Raw genomic sequence first — 26,296 nt, forward strand, 5'->3', positions numbered from 1 at the left:
GTCGCGAGAAACAGTCCGCGTCAACGTTTTCCGGTGAGGTTCTTAATAGCAGTTGGTACTTGTAAGCTGAGAGCGTTATAGCCCCTCGTTGAATTCTTGCTGCGACTATAGCCTGGATGCCGCTTTGCGGCTCAAGAATTGTCTGTAATGGCCTATGGTCTGTGATATAAGTAAATTCCCGACCATAGATGTAGGATCGAGTGAATTTCTTACGACAAAAATTAAGGCTAGCGTCTCTCTTTCAATCTGGCTAAATTTATCTGCTTTCGACAATGTTCTGGAAGCGTAAGCGATTGGTCTCACCGCACCATCCTCCATAACGCGTAACAGCACTACACCGAGGCCATAAGCCGACGTATCGCACGAGAGCTGAAGTGGCCGTGCCGGCTCATAGTGCACCAGCACCTCCACTGACGACAACACTGCCTTGATGGCTTGGAAGGAGTCTTGACATTTGCGATCCCAGCTCCAGGAGCTGTCTTTCTCTAAGAGGCTGTATGAAGGCTTGGCAAGTGTCGCTAGACGTGGCGTGAACTTCCCGTAATAGTTAATGAGACCAAGCAGCGAACGCCGCTGTGCGATATGGATTGGAGCTGGGACATTCAGGAGAGCTTGTACTTTTCTCATCTGAAGGCTGCACTCCTGCCTCGCTAATAATGCGTCTCAAAAACTGTATGCTTTCCTTGAAGAACTCGCACTTTTCGCCCTTAACGCGGACACCTCTGAGTGCGAGTGTCTGAAACACGGCTTCGAGGTTCCTGTAATGTTCTTCAGCAGTAGCGTCTGTGACCAGGATATCGTCTAAATAGCATATGACTCCTGGTAGTTCTTTCAACATGTGCTTCATAATGTGTTGGAACAACGCAGCTGCAGAATCTACTCCAAAGGGAAGTCTCTTCACAGCAAACAATCCTTTGTGCGTATTTAACGTAACTTTTTAGAGTTCTCCGACATATCTAGATGATAGTAGGCCCTGTTGAAATCAGGCTTAGAAAGGTGTTTGCCGTCGGTAAGCGCAGCTAGTATATATCTCGTCAAGCTTGGGCAGCCGGCACTGCTCAGTGCCTAAGACAGGATTGAGGGTTGTTTTGTAGTCTACGCACACACGTGTAGTGCCGTCGTTTTTAACAACCGGGACAACAGGAGTGGCGAACTCACTTGTAGACCTCGTCCTGCGCCTCGTGTTTCTCGTGGCTTGCCTCAAGCTGAGACCCAATAGACAGCTTTCGCACAGCGCAGATGTGGTGCCAATCTAAGCGAAGGTTAGCTAGTCGTTCGCGACCGAGGAGGGGTGGCCCGCTGTGGTCAACGACGTAGAGGGGAAGGACGCGCACTTGGTCCGTGTACCACACGGATGCATAGACAACACCACAGGGTTGCACGATTTTCCCGGTGTGTGTCTTCAGACGCAGTTTCATTGGTCCAAGTTTTAAAGCCGGTCGAAGCTTCTGGAACTCTCGCTGTAGTATTACGGGCACAGTGGCACCCGTGTCTAACTCCATGGTCAAAGGCGTACCTTGAACTTGTCAACACAGAATGAAACCCGAACGCCGGAACGCGTAGCCATTGACACAGGCTGCTCCACCTGAAGGCCCCTGACAACTAAGGAAAATGCGCCGGGGTGCGAGGGTGCGGGTCCTATAGATGTGCCCGACTCTCGCACGGCGTGTCTGGGGCTTCCGCGTTTCGCCAGTGGCCAGAAGCCCGTTACGCGCTGCTAGCGCCGTCACACGGGGTGCATTTGTGCCGCCGCACTTTCGCCCGGTCGACACCTGCGGCTTGCGCGCAGCGCGAGAAGATCGATGCCAGGAACAGCAGCAACCTGCTTGCGCGCGCGCTAGCGGAGCACGCCCATGGTGTCTTCTCCTCCTGGAGTGCGCAGTTTTTATTGTTTGTTATACGGATCGTAATTTTATAAATAACAGTACTTATAAAAAAATAGCACGACATACGATACAGAAGAACAAGTTGGGACAAATGACGAGTGGTGACACCCAACTGAAGGTTAATACTACAAATATTTAGTATATAGTATGTGAGCACATCCATACGTTCACTCTCAGAGCTCGTCCATTAACTTCTCTTGTTCTTCAGGCTCGTATGCCTCGGTGCGTATGCCATAATGCAGGTCTACTAACTCGCGCACTCAGCAAACATTTTCCTTAATTGTAGTGACTTGAGCCTTGAACAATACATCACTCTGTGGCACAGAGTGACGTATTGTTCAAGGCTCAAGTCACTACAATTGTATTGATGTATTGTTCAAGGCTCAACTACTTGAGCCTTGAACAATACATCACTCTGTGGCACAGAGTGACGTATTGTTCAAGGCTCAAGTCACTACAATTAAGGAAAATGTTTGCCGAGTGCGCGAGTTAGTAGGCCTGCATTATGCCATTACACAGAGTGATGTATTGTTCAAGGCTCAAGTCACTACAATTAGGTAAAATGTTTGCCGAGTGCGCGAGTTAGTAGACCTCCATTATGACATTCGCACCGAGGCATACGAGCCTGAAGAGCAGAGTCTGGTCCGATCTGCACAGCGCACCCGTTATCGCTTTGTGTATCGGATGCCCAGCGATATCTCTTCAGCACTGTCATTATTATCGCTTTGTGTATCGCAAGGGCGAAATAAAAGTTGAAACATTTCGTTCACAAAAAACCCGTAGTGCTTGATAACGTGTCACCGGAGCCATGCGGAGTCTCCGGTGAACAACGTGGCACACGCAGTTTCTGAGAAATAGTAAAACGTCCTAAGTGCGAGATAAAACTCGTTTATTGACACAACCATACTCATTAGGAAAACAAAATGCTGCAATAGGCCAACGCAAATGCTTCGTTTTTTTTTTTTGTTTTTTTTTAAGCAATGCGCATGTTTTTGTGCGAGGCTATCAGTCGATTCTTATAAACACAAGGAATTGCTCGCTAACGCTCTCTTTGGTAACCCCCGATATGCCAGCCGTATCAATTCCGAAGCGGAATAAATTATCATCCTGACAGAGCAGAGCCTATCGCAAAGACCTATAGCCAGATTAAGCGGCCGCTTGGTGTCGACTCTCAATAGGATTTTGAAAGCGTTCCGTTTTGAAAGGCGTATCGAAAACCTTCCGCGTGGCTCAAGATAAAGGTTACGATGGAGGACAAAGACCGAATGATCGTGACTGCTGCAGTAGACGACCCAACGCTGACGGCTAAAGAAATATGCCGTGAACTGGCCCTTACAGTAAGCGCTTCGACAATACGTGAACGGCTGCACGAAGCTGGCCTGCGCAGCCGCGTGCCTGCTAGAAAGCCGATGCTTTCGGCTGAGAACAGGCAGAAACGACTGCTGTTAACGGAAGAACATTCATCGTGGACAGTGGCAGACTGGCAGAACGTGCTGTTCACAGATGAATGTCTTCACGACGCGCTGGGACAAGCGTCAGCGGATCTGGCGAGCAGACCGGTGGCCCTAATCTGGACACTTGGCGAAAAAGTCGGCGAGAAATCCCACGGCTCTGATTGGCCAGCGACAAGGTCAAGTGCGGCACTGGCCAATCACGCCCGCCAGATTTCTCGCCAAGTGTTGAGAATGCTAGGCAATTGATTTTTCAGTTTACTCTGTCTTAAAAACATAGAATCCAGCACGTGCTTTTATTTTAATTCCTTGACAATTACTACTGAGCACCAGCGCGCTACTTCACGTAACTCATTCAACTTAGACAAACGCTGACGAAATAATTTACCAATTTTTCAAGTTCAGCCCGATAAATTCCCAGATCGTCGCCAGTTGCGACCGCTGCTCAGTGATCGTGTGGGGCGCGCTCTCCAAGGACGGACTGGGTCCCTTGGTGCGCCTTAATTGATGGCCGCTTTAACGCCGCCGTTTACATGGACGTCATCAAGACCGTACTACTGCCGTACGTTATGTACGGCTCGTTCAGCGACGGCTACTTCTACCCTCAGCAACACCGCAGCCCAATCCACAAGGCATGGTCCGTGACAGAACTGTTGGAAGACCGGGGGATAATGGTTCTTGAGTGCCACCCCCCCCCCTCCCTTCCCCAAGGGTCAGACATGAACATCATTGAAAATGTCGGGAGGGAGGCATGAAGAAAAGTCTTTCCTACCGGCCTCTCCAGCGGCGTTCGGCGGACGACTTGTGGGCTGCGGTCAAAGCTGAGTGGGAGCACCTGCGCGTTTCGGACCTGGTAACCCGCCCATATAAAAGTATGCCCCGTCGAACGGCTTCAGTCCTAGCTGCTGGAGGCGACTGCACGAAGTGCTAGGAGATCCACTGCTCTTAATGGAACGCCTGCAGGATCCTGTTTCTCGTGTAAAATGGGCGGCCGCTTAAAATGGCTATTGCTCTTTGCGATACGCCCTGTTCGGACAGGGTAATTTATTTAGCCGGCCCAGGCTGTTGCTGGAGCTGCTTCTGCGGTGCCGAGGCATCCGCGTCGGTCTGTTGCAGCATTTTGTTTTCACAAAGGGTATGGTTGTGTTAATAAACAAATTTTATTTCGTCTATGACGTTTCACTATTTCTTAGAAACCGCGCGTGGCACGTTGTTCAAGCACTACGGGTCTTCTGTGCACGAAATGTTTTAAGTTTCATTTCGCCCCTGTGATGCGCAAAGCGAAATCAATGACAGCACTGAACAGATGTCGCTGGGCATCCGATACATAAAAGCGATAAATAATGGGTGCGCTGGACAGAACGGGCTAGAATCTGTGCAGGGTGACGTTGAGTGAGCGAGTTGGTAGATCTGCATTATGGCATTCGCAGCGAGGCATACGAGCCTTAAGAACAAGAGAGGTTAATAGACGAGCTCTGGGAGTGGACTATGCATGTGTTCATATATTAAATACTACATAGTAGTAGTAACCTTCAGCTGAGAGTCAGCACTCGTCATGTGTCCGAACTTGTTCTATCTCGTATGTCGCGCTGTTTTGCCATAAGTACAGCTTTTAATAAAATTACAATACGTATAACAAACAATAAAACTGCGCACGCCAGGTGGAGGACAGGAGGAGGAGGCACCATGGGCGTGCTCCGCTGGCGAGCGCGCAAGCAGCTTGCTGCTGCTTCTAGCATCGACCTTTTCGTGCCGCGCGCAAGCCGCAGGTGTCGACCGGGCGACAGTGCGGCGACACAAAAGCAGTGTCCGGTTACTGCCATAGAACCAATGGAGTCGATTTCTGGGTAAACCGGGCGCTCAGCAGCGCTACCATGGTCGGAGCCGCTCATTATTGCAACGAATCGGCGACTCATTAGGGAGTTTTAGTAGACCGTGTTTCCCCCTTCGCTAGCCCTCCGCTACGAAGAAACCGCTACTGCGCCCGCGCGCCGATGGCCATCGCTGTAGAGTTTCGGGTAGCGGAGGGGCAAACACGGGCTACTCAAACTCGCTATGCTCTATCGATAGATTGCGAAACTAAAATAAGAAACAAAAACCATGTTTATAAAATGGAGCGCTAACGTTTCAATTACGACTTTTGACGCCGTCGAGTTATCTTGAGTGGCTTCTAGCCGTTTGCGAAGACGAAGGCGCTCTAAATCAAACATGGCGCAGGCCCTCCGCCGTGCCTTGCCGCTGCTTCCTACCGCGGTACCGCCGGTACTGCGGTAGCTTTTGTTTCATATTTTCCAGTTCGCGCGTGCCATGCCACTTTCTATGGCAAAGAATTGTAAGTTCTGCTTGCCTACCTTGTGTCCAGCAGGTGACAGTCTGTTATTTGTCGTCAGCGTCTTCCAGGGAATCGAAACAGATGCAGCATTTTTCACACTCGTTGGCGCATTTATTCAGTCTTTTGCATGACAAAGCAAGACAATTTACAGTTACTTTAAACAAGCGTTGCTTTGCGGAAAAAAAAAATTAATAATGCGCGCAGTATCTACGTTAGTAAGAGGTACTACAGTGAAGAGATAATGTGCGACACCGATAGCGCGAACACGCATAGTGCAGTTTTACTTTTAAAGGCTATCGGCAAGCACCAAATATTACTGCTATAGTTCGGCAAGTGACTGTTTAAAGTTTCGTAAACACATATGCAACTACGGCGCGAGAATATCTGCCTTCGGGATTTAGAAACACAATACGGTCATGTCTCGCTAACATGGTCGATCGTTTCGGTCACGTCGCTATATAGGTCCTATTTTCAGTGGCTGATATCTATTGCCATACAATTCTAACTCGTCACATTAAATAAAGAAACCCGGAGTACGGACTATGGACAGCTGGCTTGAGAACGAAATCGGTAAATAGACGTTTTTATCTTTTTATTGTGTATATTTTTATTGTGGTCTCTGTAAAGACAAAAAAGGAAGAAAAAATATTAGTGAGACAAAAAGAATAGTAAAGCTCTTCGGTCACAGAATTTGCCTAGAGCTTCACCCCTGTCAGATAAGACAATGAAGACTGATGATGGTTAAAATTTTCAGGGGTTTCCAGCCTGGATCACTCGCAGTTCTTTCCTATATCTCAGTTGCAGATGACTAAAATGAACAACATACCACTATCATTGTTTATTATTTGTGATCTTGGCATTGATTCATGAATATGGATGACTAACATTATAGAAAATTGTTTTGGGGACTGGAGACGTCCATATTAAAGAAAAAAAATCCTGTAATAGCAAACAGAAATGTTTGCTTCCGTTACATACGAAAACACAATAACAAGAATTTCTGATATGTGTTACATAGAAGCAAATCCAGAGTGAAAGAAATATGCCGGCCTGGCCCGAGAATTGTATGCAAACAGCACTATCGGTGAGGTATATCTAAAAAGATATCTGAATGGTTATTGGTTGTGGAATCTCAAATACTAACTTCAACGTATATTATGATAAAACATCAATTGTTCAACCTCTGTAATCAGACAAAAACGCAAATTGTAGTGGGTCAGATATTGTCCAGCAAAACTCGAGATCTCAAAGAGTAAAATTCTCCAAATGTAGTTTGAATTCTAGCTCCCAAAGGTCCTGGTATCACTGGTTCGAAGCAACAGATCTTCCCCCCTACCCATATCCCCCTAAAAAAATTGCCTAAAGGTTGTGGGCCACAAGCAGGCTAACAACTTGCCTGAATAAAGTGGATGCTCGCAGGCTTCTACCACTTTGCGTAACCGCACGAATGAGGAAGTTCAAAGACACGAAAAGCCTGCCACTCGCCCTAAAGTGCAAGGCTCGCGCAGCTTCCTATTGGAGACGAGCACTTTGTCGCGCACCTCACTGTAAGATTCGACTAATTTGTGGCGAAGTATTTTATTAATGCTTTAGCAGTTCTTCCGCCAACCTGGAGAGCCCAGCAACTTTCATCCGCTTGCCCTGCGGTTGCAGGTACATATACCAACCGCTGGTGGGCGGCGGCCGACCGAAGCTGCTTCGATGCGTGGGTACGGTTGCCTGCTTCGGCTTTGTCTGCGTCTGGCACCAGATGACCAGGGCCGTGCAGATCTGGTGTGCGCTCAACGCTTTCGGCATCTCCCTAGAGATTGTGACGACGGCCATCAGGGGCTGCCGGCTCTGCCAGCGAATGGAGGTAGGGCCTTGTAGGGCAACCGTCGTATCAATTGTTGTGCACTGAAAATGCTTGCGTGCAAGATGTGCATCTAGTTGCTAATGTGGTAGCGTTGAAATAAGTTATATATATAATCCAGTGATGTGATTGGCCTGACCCATTTTGGAGCACCTTTTGGAGCAGCCAAAACAGTGTTTTGGAGCAGCAAATGTGGCCTTTGGAGCAGCCAAAACAGTGTTTTGGAGCAGAAAAAGTGACTTTTGGAGCATATTTCTTAGAAAAATAAATATTTGTTTCAAGTGCTCGACAAACGAAGGGCACTTTGTGTTGTTTTGTGATGTGTTGGGGCGGAATTCGCTGCTTGTGTTTTGCTGCTGAAACATCCCACAAGTATGAAGTGCTGTAGGCATTGCCAAGCAATGGCGAAAAAAACCAAGAAAAAAAACACCTGCTTTCGTTTTACTGGTTCCCAACGTGGCATATTTTTATAAAAACTAAGCAAACGTAAAACAATGGATTGCAAACGTCCCGGCTGGTGCCTCTCGTGCCATCATATTCACATGCACGTGAGAGCAACTTTGGTAGGCTTGCAGTTAGACGCGCTTCGTTGCACGAGCGGAGACAACGGCTGTTCGACCGAAACCATGCCACTCCGCTCCGTCGCCAACTAATTCCCAAAATAGTATACATGTACAAAATGTAATTATCCAGCATACGACAATAAACAGTCCAGCGGCGCATGCTTGCCAGGCCGGCGGGCGAGGTACAAGCTAAATACACAGAAAAAAAAAAACAAAAAAACCTGAGCGTATTCATGCAAGACATTGCGAGTTAGGGTCAAAAAGTTCTTGGAGCGCTTTGTGCAACGACTGAACTCGAGACAAACAAGCGCGCTGTGAAGGTTCAGCGTGAAGACATTGTCTTCTTTGCTTTAGCTCACTTCTCGTCATCAACTTTCTTTCGCGGCAGATTTTTTATGTACCGGGGTCCCTCTCCGAAGAAAGCCCACCGAGAGAAACCTAGGTAATCAATACTTCGACACAGCAGTCATTGAGTTAAATAGGGATTTTTGTAGCAGCGTATGATTTAAACAACAACAGGAATGTCGATGCGGTTCAGTTTAGAAATCGCCATATCTGCAGCGACGTGCGGACGGCAACACACGACGTCGCACAACCACGGCACAGTGGTCGCGCGAGCGCTTTAGCTCACAAAGTAACTCTCGCCGCGCAAAAACGTGGTTTTGTTTCACAGCATGACGGCATGTCTGGAACCCGGCACACTAACGTCGGAGTGTCCGCACACGCCCGCTTCTATCGCTAAAAAATAAACAATTAATAAAAAAAGACGCGAGATAAGATTCCCGAGACACGACGAGAGCGCGAAACGCGAGACGGTGGGAAAAATCATACAAGACCGCACAGACGATTGATGCAGGGTACTTTGTGTCGGGCGGCCTCTTGTGCAACCTAGCCAACGTTACTAAAACACTCAGTTGGGAAACTCGCCGTCGAAACCTGGGCTGCTGGCGTCCACCGAGACCGAGCTAAATGCGACAACAGCGCCACTCTTTTTAGCTTGTCTGTACTATGGTCACCTCAAGCTTTTTGAAAGCCTGTTTTTGCGTAAAAACAAACGGAAAAGACTCTTTTTGTATGAAATGTATTGGAGTTTAGTACCAAATAACGGGCGCGTGATGTTTTTATCATCTCTGGTTCGTAAGGTTTTGCAGAACAATTAATATTGTTTTTATACAACCATGCCTCAGCGGGCCTTTCAGGTAGCGCGTCCAGACCTATAGTGCATTTTAACTTCGGTAGTTGAACGCGGCGCGTCCGCTGGGGAGACGGAGGTGGCACCCCTGTACCCTCTACCGCTGTGTCTGTTCTTAAAGCCAAGATCATACTTGTGCCTATCTCAAATACTCTACTCAAGATATTGTATCTTAAATACTTTTTGGAGTATCTTGGTATCTTGCAAATACCTTTGATGGAGAGTATTTAATACACTATTTTAATTACAATTCCGAGTATCGTGTACTCATTATCCTAAATACATTTTTGACATTCCGCCATTTTCCAAGTTTTTCGGTATGAAGTGGGGTGGGCGTGGCACGAGCAAACGTGAACATTCTTTCGAGCAACCGAATCCTGTTGCTAGCTCCGATTAGCTATGGTGACTTTAACTGAGCTCGTGAAAATATAGCGTTTTGCCGACTGTGACTCATATTTCAGCCCAAAGCTCGTACAATGAAGGTTCTCCCCTCGCCTTCCCAAAGGCGCCTTTTGTTTCTATAGAGTTCCCCCCCCCCCCCCCCAAACAAAATATAAAAAAATATCCTCAAGCCAAAAGTGGTTTTACGGAAGTAAAGGTGCCACCCGGAGGCGCAAGCAGACCGGGAAACGACCTACGAGAACAACGCAGACTTAGGTGTCAAGAAATAACGAATAGGAGAAAATAAGAGTGGACACACACAAAAAAGTCGACATTTTTGTTTCGCTTTTTTGTATATTTGAGCCCGCTACAGCAAAACGTCAAAGTTTTTTTTTTGTCAGTTTGGCACATATTGCTCTCGCGAACACTGTCTGCAAGGGAACACTGATAAGCAGAGATCAGTACAGGAAACGAACTCCGAGCTGGACGACCTCTCAAAATCTCAACAAAGCGACCCCCAACGCTGAGTGCCTTTCTGAACCCAACCTACTTGAAGAAAGTGCGACCACTGCCGTGGCTATTATGTGGGTTCTCTTTGTTATCCATTCACTCATATCCGTGTCCCAAGTTTCTTTATAGTGAACTTGATTATAGGGAATATGGATTGTAGAAAGACTAAGAAAGACTAAGAAAGTCTAAGGTGCGCCGCAGGATGTGATATTCAGCGATGTCACTATTGTCGAAGCGCTCTCATCCGTCTGTCACCCCCACACCTCGGTGTTTACCCAACGCAAGGCCTATGCACATGCCCACAGGCTTTGTGGGCATGTTCGTGTAACCTTTTTTTAATAGAGCGCGGGCATAGTGTAATGAAAAAAAATACCAACACTTAGTGAAGTGACGTTAAGTGCCGGATCTCCCTCGAAAGCAGTCGTCAGAGGATACGAACTTGACCCATTTGGGCTTTTGCGCTGAGCTGGGCAGGGTGCATGCTGTATTGTTCATGCAGGCCGGAGTGGTAACAAAAGAGCCCCTCCTCCCCCTCACCGAAGAACACGAACTCCAACCGAACGCGGCGTTTAAGTCAGCCGAGCGCTGAGCCATTGTATTTGTTGTCCCCATCCATCTAGTTCTAAAGCTAACCGCTTGGGGCGCCACGGTCTGGTCTCCTCCCCAAAAGCTAAAGCAACCTTTTTCTTGTTGTCCCAGAAATGTTTTGTAACATCTATCAGTGATATTTCCCCGTGCGTTGCCCAGCGTGGCCGAAAAATAAAGAAAACAAAAAGAAAAAAAAATCCCAGCGAGGCCGAATGGCTACCGCGCTTGGCTCTCGCACGGAGGCTCCGGGTTCGATACCAGAAAGCGGACTTCTCTTTTATTTATTCCTACAACATGACATTCTGGTAAGTTCGAGAATTTGGTCGTCTGATTTGAGTTACGAATGTTTTACGCGCCGAACTTTCTACGCCGAATGTTCCAGAAACCTACGAGGGGACAAGAGGTGCTCCGAGTGGAGGTCTGGAGTCAGTCTCGCCCCAACGGTCGATCCTGCTGTTTCGCCGACATCGACGCCTGGGACGCTGGCCTTTCTCTCTTTTGTGTTGTTAACAAGTTCGCCCCATTAAACGTTTAGTTTCTTCAGTTATTCGCCGCCTCATCATTTATCATTCGTGACAACTGCATAAAATAGCCCCTACGGTACTTTCTTTTTCCTTTTGTGTTGTTGCGTGGTAATAAACCATTCTGGTAACCCAGATTTGCGTAGCTGCATAATTGTCGTTGTCAATTACGCCGATACAAATTAAGGAATGCGGAAGTATCTTCAGAAGTAACTGAAACCCATTTCTAAGTATTTGTACTCTACTCAAGATACTTTACAGTGAAAGTAACTTGAGTGGTATTTTGAATACTTTATGACGCAGGTATTTAGTAACTTAACTTAAATACTTTTATCGAGTATTTTGTCCAACACTGGCCAAGATAGAAGTCACTTGCAGTGCCTCGAGTGGCCGCTGCGGGAGAAATGGTGGCGTTGTGTTCGTCATTACCTCGGTGCTCGGAGACAGATTGGGGCCATTTTTTTAAAGCTGTCTCTATGGGAGTTTCCCAACTGAGTGTTTTAGTAACGTTGCACCTAGCCAACGCATGCTCAATTACGGTTCTCAGTTTAGTTTCATTTTTGAAAGGCGACCATGATTGCTCCTTTGGCGCAGGCTCGGCGCAGATTAGCCATATTTTGGCCAAATGTAGCAGGAGGTAGCAGAGTTAGCCCCTTGGCGCAGTCTGGCGCAATTGGCGCAGCAATCACATCACTGATAATCGGTTTCTTTTTTAAACTTTTAATTGGACGGTGACTAGCGCCACCTGGATTCACGCCTCTTTTTGACCGGAAATAACATGACTCGTTGCATTACCGGTCTTTTGTCGGAAGGTAGTGCGAGTTACTAGTTAGAGGCAGTGAAATAGACGGGTTCTGCATTGACGCTACAAACAGTTACTAGTTTCTTGAACTGGTATTTGTTACTAGCTTGCCCGTCACTACATATGGTTACTACATACCTAGTAACGTATGTTTCAAGCAGTTACAAGCTCTTACCTAGTAAAGACTACTAGCTTTTTTTTAAGAGTGTGGTAACTAATCTCACGGGTGGTACTCCGTTCACCCCAACGCTGACAGTGCTATGAGAAATAAACACTCGCCGTACAAATCAACCGCCTCCGTTTCATCACCTAACCCTGCTCTGCGCGTACGGGAGGAAGCGCTATCCCGCGGCAAATGTACAACGAGCACGTAACTTCCACTGCACTGTCAGCTTAGACAGGACAACGATTTTGTTCTTTTTTGTTGTGTTTTGTTTTTCTTGCTAAGCAGTGTGCAAGAATTTTGGATCCTCTTCGCCTAAGACTTGTTTACCTTTTGCCCCTCCCCCCATCAACCGACAACTAAAGAAACCAGAATTATTATTATTATTATTAATATTATTATAATTATTGGTGGTGTTGGCAGCTGCCCCCTAGATCCCGCTGGAGGCTCCGCAAAGCGACAGACTTAATGTCAAGAAAGAAAAACGTACAACCTCGAAATTCTGCGGAGAAGTGGCGGGAGATGGTAACCAAAACTGCGACCGGCTCCGAACATGACCGTAAAATATAAAGAGGCGGCAGACAGCAGTAAGATCTACTTATCATATCAGAGGATGTTTCTATCTATACATGGCATGACCTGTCAATATATGATATTTGCTCGTTTATATGGTGATATACTGTCACGAATGAAGAGGTAATAAAACAAAGAATAACTGGGGAAACTAAACGATTAATGGGGCGAAATTGTGCCCAAAACAAAAAGGAAAAAAAGAAAAAAACAGAGCGTCGCGGGCGTCGAAGTCGGCAAAACAGCAGGATCGAACGCTGAGGCGAAAGTGAATCCGCTCCCTTGTGTGCCCTCGTGGGTTTCTGGATCATTCGGCGTAGAACTTTCGGAACTCGATCAGACGAGAATCTTCTCGAACTTACGAGAAGGCCAAGTTGAAAGAGTAAATAAAAGGGCAGTCTGCTGACTGAAATCGAACCTACACTTTCCGCGCGAAAGTCAAGCGCGGTAACCACTCGGCCACACACGCTCTTGCTCGCCAACGTACGTGGCAATATGGCCGTATTTTCACCAGTATCTATTAATACAATATGATATATGGCATTTCTGTACGGGCAAGTTTATCCTTGCTGCGTATTGGGATTTTCCCATGAAGTAAAATCCGGGGCGCCTGATTGGCCTGTTTTCAATCACGTCACAAATACGAGCGTCCTCGGCAACTAGAAACACGCCGCGGCGATTTTTGTTTCCGACTCCACACGTCCCCCTAGTTTACCCTGTGGAAAGAGCATAGGGGGTGGGGCGACGCGTGTTTGAACAGCCGTCACTGTTTTCCTCGTGCACGGGATGCCGCCACGAAGATGTGCTTACGGCTTTATTGGACCTGGCCATCTTGACGTTTGCTTGTCCTGAATTTCGCCATGGGCCGCCGCTTTTAGCACGCCACGCGGGCATTGCTTTCGCAGCCAAAACTGCTGTTTACCGACAATATAACCAGACCCATCATGTCGCCACACCGTCCTGGGTGGTCCCGTCATAGGCAACCTGCAATGCTGTTTGGTTAGGTGCCACCTAGCGACTAGAGCTAGAAATATTGGGCACCCCTGGGAGTGGCGGCTACATTGTCCAAACGTGAACTTTCACTCTGGTGGCGCCGCTTAGCCTAGTGTCTGAAGCGAGAAATACTGGGTATCACAGGATGCCGTGAACGCGTAACATGACAGTACAGCAGAAGGTATACGGCTCTGGCGGGCAAATGGGAACGTGACTGCGTATCGCCAGAGTGCGCCTCAATTCCGAAAAAGTATCACGCAATGTGGGGCTTATCGTTCACCCTTTGCCAAGTTACGAGACAGGGTGTAACCGTGGGCTTTCACTCTGCTGGCGCCGCCTGGCTGTTACCGGCTGGCTATATCGAGTCGCGTGAATGCCACGTTAGCACATTTCACTCCCCGTGACGCTGCAAAGTTCGCAGCTCAGGTTACTGCCTCAGGCCGCCTTATCTCAAACAGACAACGCAACGTCGCGATCATCTGGAACTTCCGAAAAAAGCGGAACGTTCAAGAAGGCCAATCAGAACCCCCGATTTGCCTCATGGTTTTACCTCGCAAGAAAGTCCCAATAGCTCCGCAATTAACGACTGCAGGCGACGTACGTGCACGGGTTCCGGCTGCGGGTCCTAAAGGCTCTACTGGGGTCGAGTCTCTACCTGCTCACCATCTTCGCCTGCCTCTTCTTTCTCACCAACATGGAGGTGGCCATCATCTTTTTCCATAAAGTGATTCTGGGTAAGCAGCAAAACATGCTTTTTCTTGAACGAAGTATATGTTCGCCCACGCCACGCTTACCAAGGTACGATTGTTTTGGCGTCCAAAGTGCGCCCCTTTGTTCCTTCGAAATCTCGGGTCAGTGCGACACCCTAGACCGCACTTCGGTGTTTCTCGTATAATGGTCCAAAATAAACTCCAACAAAAGTCGAAGCTCTTTTCGTCCTGTTTTACGAAAATTACACGAGGAAGCGTAAGCTTCGCCTTTAAAGGGTAACTGCAAAGAAAAAAAAGTTTTTTTTAAAATAGCCTAATTGGGACAAGCATGTCAAAAAACAATTTTTCCGCGAGAAAAAACATTTTTTACAGCAATATTTATTGCGCGAGACTCATTTTAGTTTGCGGCTATTTCGTCCGTTTTAAATCGCGCGCCACGAAGTTGTGATTATGTGACGTCATTCCCAAAAGGTTCTCATTGGCTAAGAGTTTGATTGACAGCTTAGATCTTGGTTGTTAAACCTTTGTTATAGACCTTTGTCCGGAAGTGCTCTTTTTAGCCTCGACCGCCAGGAGCAAAAGCGAACAATAATCTCGAACCCAGACACTCACGGGGAGGGGGGGCTGCGTCGGCCTGCGCCGCCGCTTCCCGCTAAGGGCTTCTTCGCTGGTGTGCCGACTGCCGTTTCGCCGGCATCGGTCCTGTTTACCGCGGTATGTGAGTATAGTGCCCGTAATGTGAGAGCCGTGTGTCCATAGGCCACTTTGCCGCTGTTGGTTTCCATCTAGCCGAGTAAGAAAAGATCTCGCGACGAGTTGACCGCGCCGCGAGTGACGAAGAAGAAGCAAACATGGCGACGGTTTGTGCGATTGCTTTGGTGGCTCCGGTGTTGAGTGTCTTCAACGTCCTCGTGAGAAGGTTGCCCTGCCCTTCGAAGTTATTGCAAGCACCACGAAAGATGTGGAATCATCGTCTCAACTACAAATAAGCAGGCCTTCACGAGCAACAAAGGTGCCGAGCAGGCGCTCGGCACAGTTGTCAGGCTCACGCAGCCAGCGGCACAGTTGTGTTGGTTGTGTCGTCAGATGTTCAACAACGCCGAGGTATTTTCATTTATCATTTGGAATGGCTTCAAGAGTGGGAAATTAATCTATTTCGCGGATTGTTAACGCCGAGGCGAGTGCCCTCCGTTGCAGTGCCGTCGTCGCGCAAAGTGCAGAGAAAACCGGGTGGCGATGGCGGCGGTGCTCTTTGATCTTGCGCCGTCGGGTTCATGAAGTCCGGAGTAAACGTACGTACGTGCGTCTGCTGGATCGGTGTTTTGGACTTCCTCAAAACTCTTTCTCACGCGCATTTTCCTTGTGAAGCTTTGTAGCTCATTACACCTCATCGTCGACTGCGCTCATTTGACAACGACGGACGAGCCTGCGTGATGTGAATTTCACTGCCTAAGATCCTTGGTGTGCTGTAACGAGGGCTAATAAAATATCACCGCGAACTTCTGAACAAACGAGTCGAAGTTTCGTCTGCTACCATAACTGATCGCCTGTCACAATATTAATCAGTAGCGTTCCTAGACTCCGCCCCCACAGGCACCGTGCTTCGTTGCCCGATAGTAAGTGTCTCCTCCCTAGTAGCACCATATGTTGCCATAACGTGACTGGAATGTCACAAATGTAATGTAACGTTGGGGCACATTTGGGTATGTTATAGCAATGTTTGAAAACTAACGTAACAGAAACGTTCTCCTGTAACATTGTTTGACTGTCACTGAATGTCATGTAACGTTACATCACATAGGCAAACGTTCCAGGAATGTTAGAGAAGCAACATTGGAGCAACGTTTAGAAATAACCTCTTGGTAACATTTCCATCCTGACATACGGGCAATGTTATGCAGCGATGTTGGCCTAATGTGACGAAATGTGACGCATCACCACATCACACAGAGGCTGGTCAAGGATACACGAAGATACCAAACTTATAATAGTTCAATGTTGATTCTCTTGTTCAAACATTTTAATTTTTTTACAAACAGAAAGACCGCTCTAATGCTTGTGACGGGCGTGTTTGAAACAAATGTTCAAAATGTACCCTGGAAAGATTGCAGAAAATTAAAAAACATATCTGTCCAAAAGGTTTATGATAAAATTGAATTCATTTGTGTGTATGGCATTTCCTTGCTTCCTTCCTGCCCCTTAACGGGTTGGCGAGTCTGCTCAATATTCACGACCTAGCATGCACCCTCATAATAGCTTTTAGGTTAAGGTCATTCGAATGTCCAGCTTTTGGAACGCATGCTAAAGATAACAAGAGGGTGAAGTCATGGGGTGTTATTGTGTTATCAAAGGTGGAAAACTCACGCTGGTGACGCGACGACCCAAAGACCTCCCGAACATGTATAGGATGGCATGAGAGTCGTAGCCTGTAAATTAATTTGGAACACGTAGCTAGCTGAAATTATCACCAAACGTGTATTTTAGTTGTGTGCTCTATTGCGTTATTTTCGAAGCGTAGCTCTGTTTCTGTGAAAAATACGAACATGATTACCCTACGGCCAGGTCGCAGAGAGCTCTTGGGGTCGACCGACTGCTCTATCCGACCCGAGCTTGCTGCAAAATGATTTCTACTATTTAAAATAGAAGCGAGGACTAATTTCACGACGAACTCAGGTCAAATCGAGCGACTGGGTGATTCTTACTCTCGCCCTGTCTCGGTTGTCTGCGCCAGTGCTTGCCATAGAGATTTAGAGAAATCTTGGAGCGTGCAGTATAAGATACACCCTGGTTGAAAATTTGAAATAGTTACATGCAGAAGCTCATATTTCAGTCCAATTTACAGCTCAGCACTCTATTCGGAAAACTCAAAAAGTGGCGGCTCATTGCAGCACACTGCAAGTGAGACGACTGGCGGTAGCCATCGTCTCATAGACAGAGGAGGGGAAAAGGGAGACGGTTGAGGGGGAAGGTGAGCGATGAGATGGGAAGGAGAATAGAGGCAGGAAGAAAGAGGTCAAGTATGAGGGTCGAAGGCCAAAAACACACGCTCACACAAGGAAGAGAGGAGACAAAAGGAAAAGGGGAATGAGGATGAGAGGCTGAGGGAGCATGAAGAGAAAGATGAAGAGAAGTGGGGCAGGGAGGAGCAAGATCAGACGGAGGAGAGAGGAAAGAGGGGAGGAAGAGCACACAGAGGGAATATGAGACCAATGGGGAATGAGGAGATGGCGCGGGGTGGGGCCAGGTAAGACGTAAAACATCGCAGGTCATAGGCCTCGGTTGCATGGACACAAGATCACACCTCCCCGACCACTGAAAATGAAGAGCCATATGCAGCTGCCACCAAAAAGAAAAGGTCAAAGGCCATGAACATAGAATCACTCAAACGAGAGAGAAGGGGGAAGAGGGGAGGAAAGATGAGTAGGATGGGTAGCGGGAAGAGGAAGGTGGACAAGAGAGTAGAGGAAGAGGGGAGGGAGGAATAAGGAGACCGAGGAGATAGAAGGGGAGATGGCGAGGAGGAGCAGTCAAGGGTCCGAAGTCGAGATCAAAGGTCAAAGGCAACGAACATATAATCCTATGAAGATGGGGAAGGGGGGGGCCACAAACATTAAATCATGCGAGGAAATGAGGAGTGAAAGGTTAGAAAAGGCAACATAGGAGAGATGGGACGGGAATGGGGTGAGATTAAAGAAAAGCGAGTGAGAGGGGGGGGGGGCAGGTAGGAAGGAGATCTAGCATCAAGGGCCACGGATACAAGGACGCACTCCACCGACCACTCAAAATGAAGGGCCCCAAGGGGGGAGGCACTCACTTTATCGAGTGACGTGTTAGCGAATGTCCACGTTTCACCGAATGACACTTTAGCGAAAATTCGGACGCTGCGAAGCGGCGTTTTCGGGTGGGCCAAGTGGGTTCACATTTTTGTAATGAGCCGCCGCAGACTCGCCGCGCGGCGGATGGGTTAACGCGCGCCCCCGTTATTCGCTAAAACGTCGATTCGCTCAAATGCCGCTGTTTGCTAAAATGTCATTCGCTCATCTAACATGGACCCTAATTATAATGAAACGAGTATAATCGCACACACATTGTTAGCCCCCGTTCACTTCTCGCCAAAGAGCCGTCGACACGAGAACATATTTGAGCTTGAGGCTTCGAAGCTCGCTCTGCGTGGACCACTCTGCCTACATTTGTTATCTGGACACATCACAATGGCACAGCACAGTCGCATAGCTACGGTACTACCGTTTCGATGTTAACCGTTCACTATCGTTACCGATATTACGGTCGAGGTCATCCACTGATCACTGCCAGACGTTGCAAGATCGCCATCGTCCGCCATGATTGCACACTAGTACGGCATTACGGTTATGGCTGTACGGCTTAAACCAATTTCCAATTTCTCCAATCAATGTAATGTTGTATAACTCTTAAAAAAAACTTATTTTAGTACTGATAAATTTCCACAGTTTATTCCTACTTGAAACTTTATGTTTAGTAGTTTACTCGTTTACGCACACTGTTGACAAGCCAAGACGCCAAGAGTGCAAGTAGCTCAAGCCAAGCAAGGTCGAAGCCAGGTTAACCACGTGACCGTATGTCAACGGACCGTCAAGCTGGTCAAGCCGTCAAGGCCTGTTTCATCCATGGTTTCATCGGACCGCTCTGCCGATCTCTCGGCGTGGAGGAAACGTAAACAAAGGTATGTTTCATTTTCGTTGTTACTACTTGTGCTGAACAATGGAGCGGGCGAAGCGTTCGCTATCAGAGCTATCCGATCGCCAAAAAAGACGTAGAGTAGCCGAAAGTGTTCGCAAGGAACTTGAAAGTTGCGGTACGAGCAGTGAGGAGTCGGTGGACACTGAGGAAGCATTCCCTCTTTCACCTGGACAACAGGCCGTGGCAGCACATGCAAGTTTTTCCGGAGAGTTTGAATACCAACGAGCTTCCGAGTGTGAATCTGAGTCGAGTGATACGAGTGGTGCACGAAATAACCTAATCTCAGAACACCTGTGTCAAAATCCCCGCTGCGAATTCCCCGCGTTACCTCCCCCTCTTCAAAATCCCCGGCCTTCAAAACCCCCTTTCCTTTATCCCCTTATCAGTTCCCCCGGGCCAGTGGTTCTTAGAAACCATTTGGAAAAGCGCTTTTATTGACACTTCATAAAGCTGAGCTGTGTTATGACCATCCTAGCCAGCCCCAAATTTTCTTTGACACACTGTGATCTTGCAGAATCTCTCTTGAGAGAGTTTGTTTCTGGAGCTGGTACCTTGTATGAGGGGGTTTATGTCTACAACATGCACTCCCTGATCCACCTGACAAGACGTTCGACGGTTCGGCCCTGTCAACACCTTCTCGGTCTTTCCCTTTGAGAACTTCCTTGGGAAGCTCAAGAAGTTGGTGAGGGGTCCTTCCTTGGCACTGCAGCAGGTTATCAAGAGGCACTCAGAAGTGAATCCCACCACCGTGTCAAGTTCTGTGCAACAGAAGTGTGCTCTGCTCAAGCAACAACCTGAGCCGCCAAGCTTCAAGAAAACCCAGTGCAGTGAGCTTGTTTTAGACGGAGCACATTTCTCTCTGAAGGCGTCCGACAACTGTGTTCAACTGAAGTATGGCAACATTGCTGTTGTTAGGAACTTCATTGAGTCAGATGGGAACCGTAGCATCTGCGGACAGTTTTTCCGAAATCTCGGCAACCTTTATACTTCAAAGCTGCCATCATCAGAGCTAGGAATTTTTAGAGCTACAGGGCTCTCCATGCAGTATTCAGTGGGGAGTGTGCAGGACATCAGGTGGAAGTGCGTCTGCTTGCAATATAACCAGGGACATGATTGTAAACCTGAGACTGGGGCAGAAAGGAGAACACAGCAGAAGGTAGAAAAAGAGGAGGCAATGTCTCAAACTCAGCTGCAAAGTTTATTTCATACACTTCTTATATACCACAACTCCAACGCTGTCTCTACAAAAAAAAAATATATGACAAGGGGACAATGAAATTTGGGTAAACCTTCTCTTATCTCCCTTGACCTCTCCTGCGAAACACTCACACAAAGGGTCACATTCTAGCATAACCACCGCCATTCGGCGTTGGAGTTGTGGTATATAAGGCGTGTACGAAATAAACTTTGCAGCTGAGTTTGAGACGTTGCCTCCCCTTTTTCTACCTTCTGCTGTGTTCTCTTTTCTGCCCCAGTCTCAGGTTTACAATCATGTTCAACTTACACCAGCTCGCCTGCACTCTGACTATTTTTTCGATAACCAGGGCTATGCTGTTTTTTTATCTACTTCACTTGCAAGTGTGATCTATGTTTGCAACTATTGTACATTAGTTGTGCTTAATTCGAAAACTGTATTTTTAGTGACTTATGACTGGTCTTTAAGGTAATAACGGCTTTATTTGTTGATTTCAGGAAATGTACTCTCTTGTCCATTTTTTGGCGGAAAATGATGTCGCAGTTGTCCCTACCTGTTGGGTGTGCAATGGCTGCACGGCATGGCCACCCTACAAATCAAATCGGTTGATGATGGCAATTAGAGAGCATGAAGAGCCCTCGACTGACTGGGCCATATTCTCCTGTCAGGTGATGGCATCATGTTGTAAGTATAGCAGGGTGTCTAGCAACCGGGAATTGTCAGGGAAATTTTAATTACCAGGAAAAATCAGGGATATTGTCAAAAATCAAGCCCAGTCATGGAAAATGAGCCGGAAATGCCATTGAGTGCCCTGAGCAAAGAGTTGAGAACCTTGGGGCAGAGAAATAGGCAATAAATTCTGCTTAGAGCGGAGCGCGGACTCTGCTCACCCAATGTAGAGTGTGCTAGAGCACTGCACAAGCCAGAATTTCTAGACCCGGCCCGGTAGAGGCACGGCCCGGGTTTGGCCCGAGCCTAATAGAATATTTAATTTCCGGGCCCGGCCAGACTTGGCCTTGAAGAGACACGGCTCGGGCCCGGCCCGGACCCGACAGAATTTTAGACAGAAGCTTGAGCCCAGCACGAGCCCGACAAAATTTTTGTTTTCTTTAATATAAACCTGAGCTGGACCAATCCTCACAGATTATATACATGAGCTCGAAAAAGTTGGCAGGCTTTAACCTAAAAGCTGTCTAACCATAAAGCGAGAATATTTGATTTAATGAACAAAAGTTTAGGGTGAAAACAAGCTTGTGGTGGTTAAACATTTGACTGGTGTGTTCGGCTTTCTTGTTTCAGTGACATATGAAGATGCAAAGTACAAAGAAAAAAAATTCGGAAGCGACGTCCGACCTAACATTGAATAATGAAGAGCGGGAGAAGAGAAAAAGGAAGAGACTGCAGCATACTCTTTCTTCATTTGAGGATGAGGACTTCTATGACCAAGATGTATGCACCTAAATTTCTGCAACACCTTTGTATTCGGAATTCATTTGCCCTCCTTTTTCATTAAGCTTGCCTCTTCTGCAGGAACGACGTAACACTCAGCCAGCCCCTCAACTTCCAGAACGTGCACCAGAGCCCAAGCAAAAACGCACACGTGTACGTTTGCTTTTTGTTGCTGCAATTTCTTAACGCTTTCCAGCATTTAGATTTTTTATTTTATGTGATTAGCCTCAGCTTGGTTAGCCGCAATTGTGATAATGAATGGTATCCATATTGTTTATTGAGCACCTGCTGTTTTGGTGTTCCTTTTAGAGCGCAGCTCTTAGGCGCCCGTTTCCGGCTTGAGTGGTGTCGCCGTCGCCGTAACCGCGGCGACGTTTCGGCAAGGTGACGTTTCGGCACCATGCCAAATTGTCCTCGCGGGGTCACGTGACCCCCGTCGGGAGGGTCACGTGACCTCACGGTTACGGCGACGCCGCTCAGAGGGAGGTGTGGCAGGGAGGAGGGGTATACCCTTTCCTCGGGACCCTTCCCTCCTCCTCTAGAGCTGCACTCTAATTTAGCGTTACAGGGAGTTGTAAACGGCTTTCATTTTTTTTTTATCTAGTCATTTTTAATTTACAAAGCTGCTAGTTGTGGTATGCTTCCTCGCACAAGGACACTTATAGCCTAAGGGATGGTGAAGTGGATATTTTTAATTTGACGGTGCATATGTTTGCTTTGTATTGCTGCAACCTCATGTTTGCATAATTCTGCTGTACTAGTCATTTTTACTTTACAATTTAGTTCATTTTGTTTATTTATCTATGCTTTCTGGTCAAAGGATACATTAGAATGCTTGCTGTTTGTGCACTCTAACCCTAGCACTTTTTATGAACCTGTCCTCTGCTTTATATGTGGAATGGTTTGGGCAGCGTTAGGATTGACCACTTCTTAAAGAAAGGTGGTACATTTTGTTTTACACCACCGAGCACTCTTTGGTGTAAGGTACATTACCATATAGCTGAATGACACAATCAGCTATACATGTTTGCAAGCAGTCATGTTTCCAAAAGTAGTCTAGCCACCATGGGTAGGGAAACGTGCTCTCAGGGTACCAATCTGTCAATTAGCTTAGTGACGCTTTAGCAAGCCTTCATAATCGGATTATCTGGGGTGCACCCGAGCTGGAAGATGGCAGCGCGCAAGGGCCCGCCATTTTGCAGACTCTGTCTCATTTTTGTTAGTGAGAGAAAACAAAGGCTTCTTCAGTATCATCTAGGAAAACCACATGTCCAATATTATCTCCATTTAAATCTTTATGAAATGGATCAGCAAACTGCTGATCCATTTCATAAATGGAATGACAATGTAGGCACAAACGACACCGCAGTTGCTACTACGGCTTCAGTGCACCGAACATCAATTTACTATGTCAGGTGCATTGTTACGTTTTCTTTGTTTTTTTCCATGCACAGTAAGTCCTTGACTTGAGCAATGTCTTCTCCAAAAGTTGGTTCAGCGGTGTCCACATGATTGGCACAGACCTGGATGTGCACGTTTCTCATGGTTCACCTCTGTTAAATAATAATGGCATTGTTTGCACAATGTTCACATACTCAATGGCTTATTTATGTACTATTTAGTAGACCTCGCTGCATACTAATGTTCCTGAGATATTTATTCCTTTGTGAAAACTTGGCTTTAGCATAGGTTGCAGCGGTGCAGATGTCGTCCGACACGGAGCAGACAACACTCAGGCCCGTCTGTTTGCGTCGTCCTCGCAGGGGTAGCACATCATCATTTGTACCATGGGATTGGTCATGTCTCCTCCGTCTCTGCCATCGTTGCCTGTAGAAGCCGATGTTTCGGGTTTTATTTGGGCTATGTTTAAAGCAAAATTGCATAGGAAATATTCCACCAATGCATGAAATAAAATAGTTATTTTTATATTTCTTTTTAAATTTATTTTTTATTTTTATTTGAAGTCTTATAATTCCAAAAGTTTTGGAATTAAGCAGAGTTGCCTTTTAACAACAAATGGCTATAGCTAAACAGGGCACACAAGTGAGGAGCTTTTTTTTCTAAAAAGGCGAAATCCACATGAAGCAAAACAGATAAATTGGTATGTTTGCTTATCAGTATAGCTTTGAGCCATGTGCCACAGCCACCTCTGCTGTGGTTTTTATAGCGTACTCTGACCGATTTCACTGTAGTAGCATTTGAGATCGATGGGCCAACGAATGTAGTTTGAATTCATACAAAAATTTGCTTGGTTTCAGTTTTCTGGATTTGGCTCTTTTAGATGAAAGGAAACTGTGTCCTGGTGAAGCATGTGACAGCAGCCCACATAAGCTCACTACAGTGGAGTTTTGTCCCATGCCTCGCTCCCGAGCGATCTGGCTCATTGACAGGGTGTCTAGCACCTTGGAAAAGCTGGAATTGTCAGGAAATTTCGGATCATCTGGAAAAGTCAGGGAATTGTCAGGGAGATAATCAAAAAGTTAGCCAAATCAGGGAAAATGGCCAGGGCGAGTAATGCGGTGGTGTGCGACGAAGCCAGGAGAGTCGTGCATTGACGTGGCTGTGCTAAATAACATTGCCCGAAACTTTGTAAGTCTTTGACTTCTTGAGCAACATAAAGACCGATTTCAATAAATTGTTTTAAATTGTGAGTGGTGTTCACTTATGAGGTGTTTAGTAGCAGTTCGTACCACATCTCCAAACTTCTGTAATGGACAGGGAATTTAAAACCCGGAAAAGCTGGGGAACTTAAAAGGAGGAATTTGCTAGACACCCTGGCTGATTTCATAGTTACCGATGTCTGCCAAGTTATGCTGAACTAGGGCATGAAATTGTCGATATTTCACTGTAGTAGCTGACGTTGTGTTGTAATTATATACTTTTGAAACAGGAGCTGTGCGCACCTGCTTTAAACAGAAGGCAGAAAACAATGAGCCAGCCATCATCGTGCAGGAAGCCGACGCCAAATGGGCTGCTGCTGAATCGGTCAGGCATGCACCAGCTAGGACCAAGAAAATGGTAATATGATATTTCTAATTTTGCTTAAACTCCCAAAAAATACTTTTGCATCCTAAAACAAGCCCAGATTTCAAACAAAGGCATTAGTCTACTTTACATAAAGACATTTTTAAGTATTAAGAAATTTATTTAGCCAATGAAAGAACACCATGTTATGACATTGTCGGCAATGAGCTTGACATTGTAGAAAATATGAGGCTCATTGACATTGCCCCTGGGTCCGGACAGTTCATCAAACGCCGTTTCATTGAACATTGTTTCATCGAAGCTGTTTCATTGAACGCAGTTTTATCGAACGCTGTTTCATTGAACGCCATTTCATCGAAGTTGTTTCATTGAACGTAGCCTATTTGAGCAGTAGAAATATTTTTCTTTTTAGTGCCGGGAGGATAGCAGTGTTTTAATATTTATTGTAACTTATAAACTTATATATATATAAAAGGAAGGAACCTTTTTTTGTCACCTTCTATTCTTTTTTTTTGTTTAGTAAATGATGACTTCTGTTAATGAGGCCAATAAGACACGGTAACACTAACGACACTTTTAAAAGCTGTGATCATCAGGTGCAGTGATGAATGCACGTCCATTCAGAAGCGTATATATATCTTCGTCCTTGAAGAGACCTATTCTGCTTCAAGACGAAGCCGTCCTTGAGGCAGTGATCTGTCTCCGTGGCCCATGATACGGAGAAAAGACGTGTCTCCTCTCTTTGTTAATTTTTCATAACCGACAGAACCGTGGACCTGCCGGATATTCGACATACAGTAATATACTGCATGTCAAAGATCCGACAGGTCCACGGTTCTGTCGGTTACAAAAAATTGACGAAGAGGTCAGGCACGTCTTTTTTAAGAACGTCTATGTTCTTAAAAAGAAAGCTATTCTCTTAGGATAAAATGAAAACAAAGTTAAATCTACAAATGCAAAATAAAAAAGGTGCTGCAGAAAATAGCTGTTTCCCTCTTAAGAAAGTGCCTTTCACGCATGAATAAATAGAAGGTTGAAGTGGGAAAAAGTGAGTGGCCGAGAACAGCCGCCTACCTTGCCAGAAAAGAATAAGTCGCGTATCCACTGTCTTCTGTGGGTAGGTCACACTTTGCGGTAAAAGTCTAAACTGGATGAAAAGAATGGCTTGTGCATGCAAAGAAACTGTGGTGAAACTGCTAGGACAGATGTAGGCATTTCTTTTTTTATCTTGATGACACTCTCTGCCCTGAAATAGGCACCCATTTTCTGAATGCAACCAACTTTTTTGTGTTATTTTTTTGCAGGAGCAGTGTGCCTCTTCTCAGGAGTGACTGAGGGGCTGCCACAAGGGGAGAAGGCAAGCATGTTTCTGATTACAAGGATGGACAGTTGGGCTGGGCTAGTTGGTAAGAATTCATGTTGAAAAACGGTGCG

General features: G+C 46.5%; 1 protein-coding gene and 1 long non-coding RNA gene across 2 annotated transcripts in view; both read left to right on the forward strand.

Moving 5' to 3' along the window:
- The window catches only part of LOC115325824 (protein-cysteine N-palmitoyltransferase HHAT), a 102,468-nt gene that overhangs the window by 69,539 nt on the left and 6,633 nt on the right, over positions 1–26,296 (forward strand). The window contains exons 9-10 of the mRNA XM_029986521.3: positions 7,323–7,524; positions 14,397–14,538. Of these exons, the coding sequence (XP_029842381.2) occupies positions 7,323–7,524; positions 14,397–14,538 (344 nt within the window). The remainder of the gene's footprint in view (positions 1–7,322; positions 7,525–14,396; positions 14,539–26,296) is intronic.
- Positions 19,142–26,190, forward strand: LOC120842485. The gene is made up of 3 exons (XR_006077155.1): positions 19,142–19,216; positions 24,768–24,895; positions 26,167–26,190. It is a non-coding gene; the product is annotated as an uncharacterized LOC120842485 (long non-coding RNA).

Source organism: Ixodes scapularis, unplaced genomic scaffold (genome assembly GCF_016920785.2).
Source record: "Ixodes scapularis isolate PalLabHiFi unplaced genomic scaffold, ASM1692078v2 PGA_scaffold10__122_contigs__length_95168666, whole genome shotgun sequence".
NCBI lineage: Eukaryota > Metazoa > Arthropoda > Arachnida > Ixodida > Ixodidae > Ixodes > Ixodes scapularis.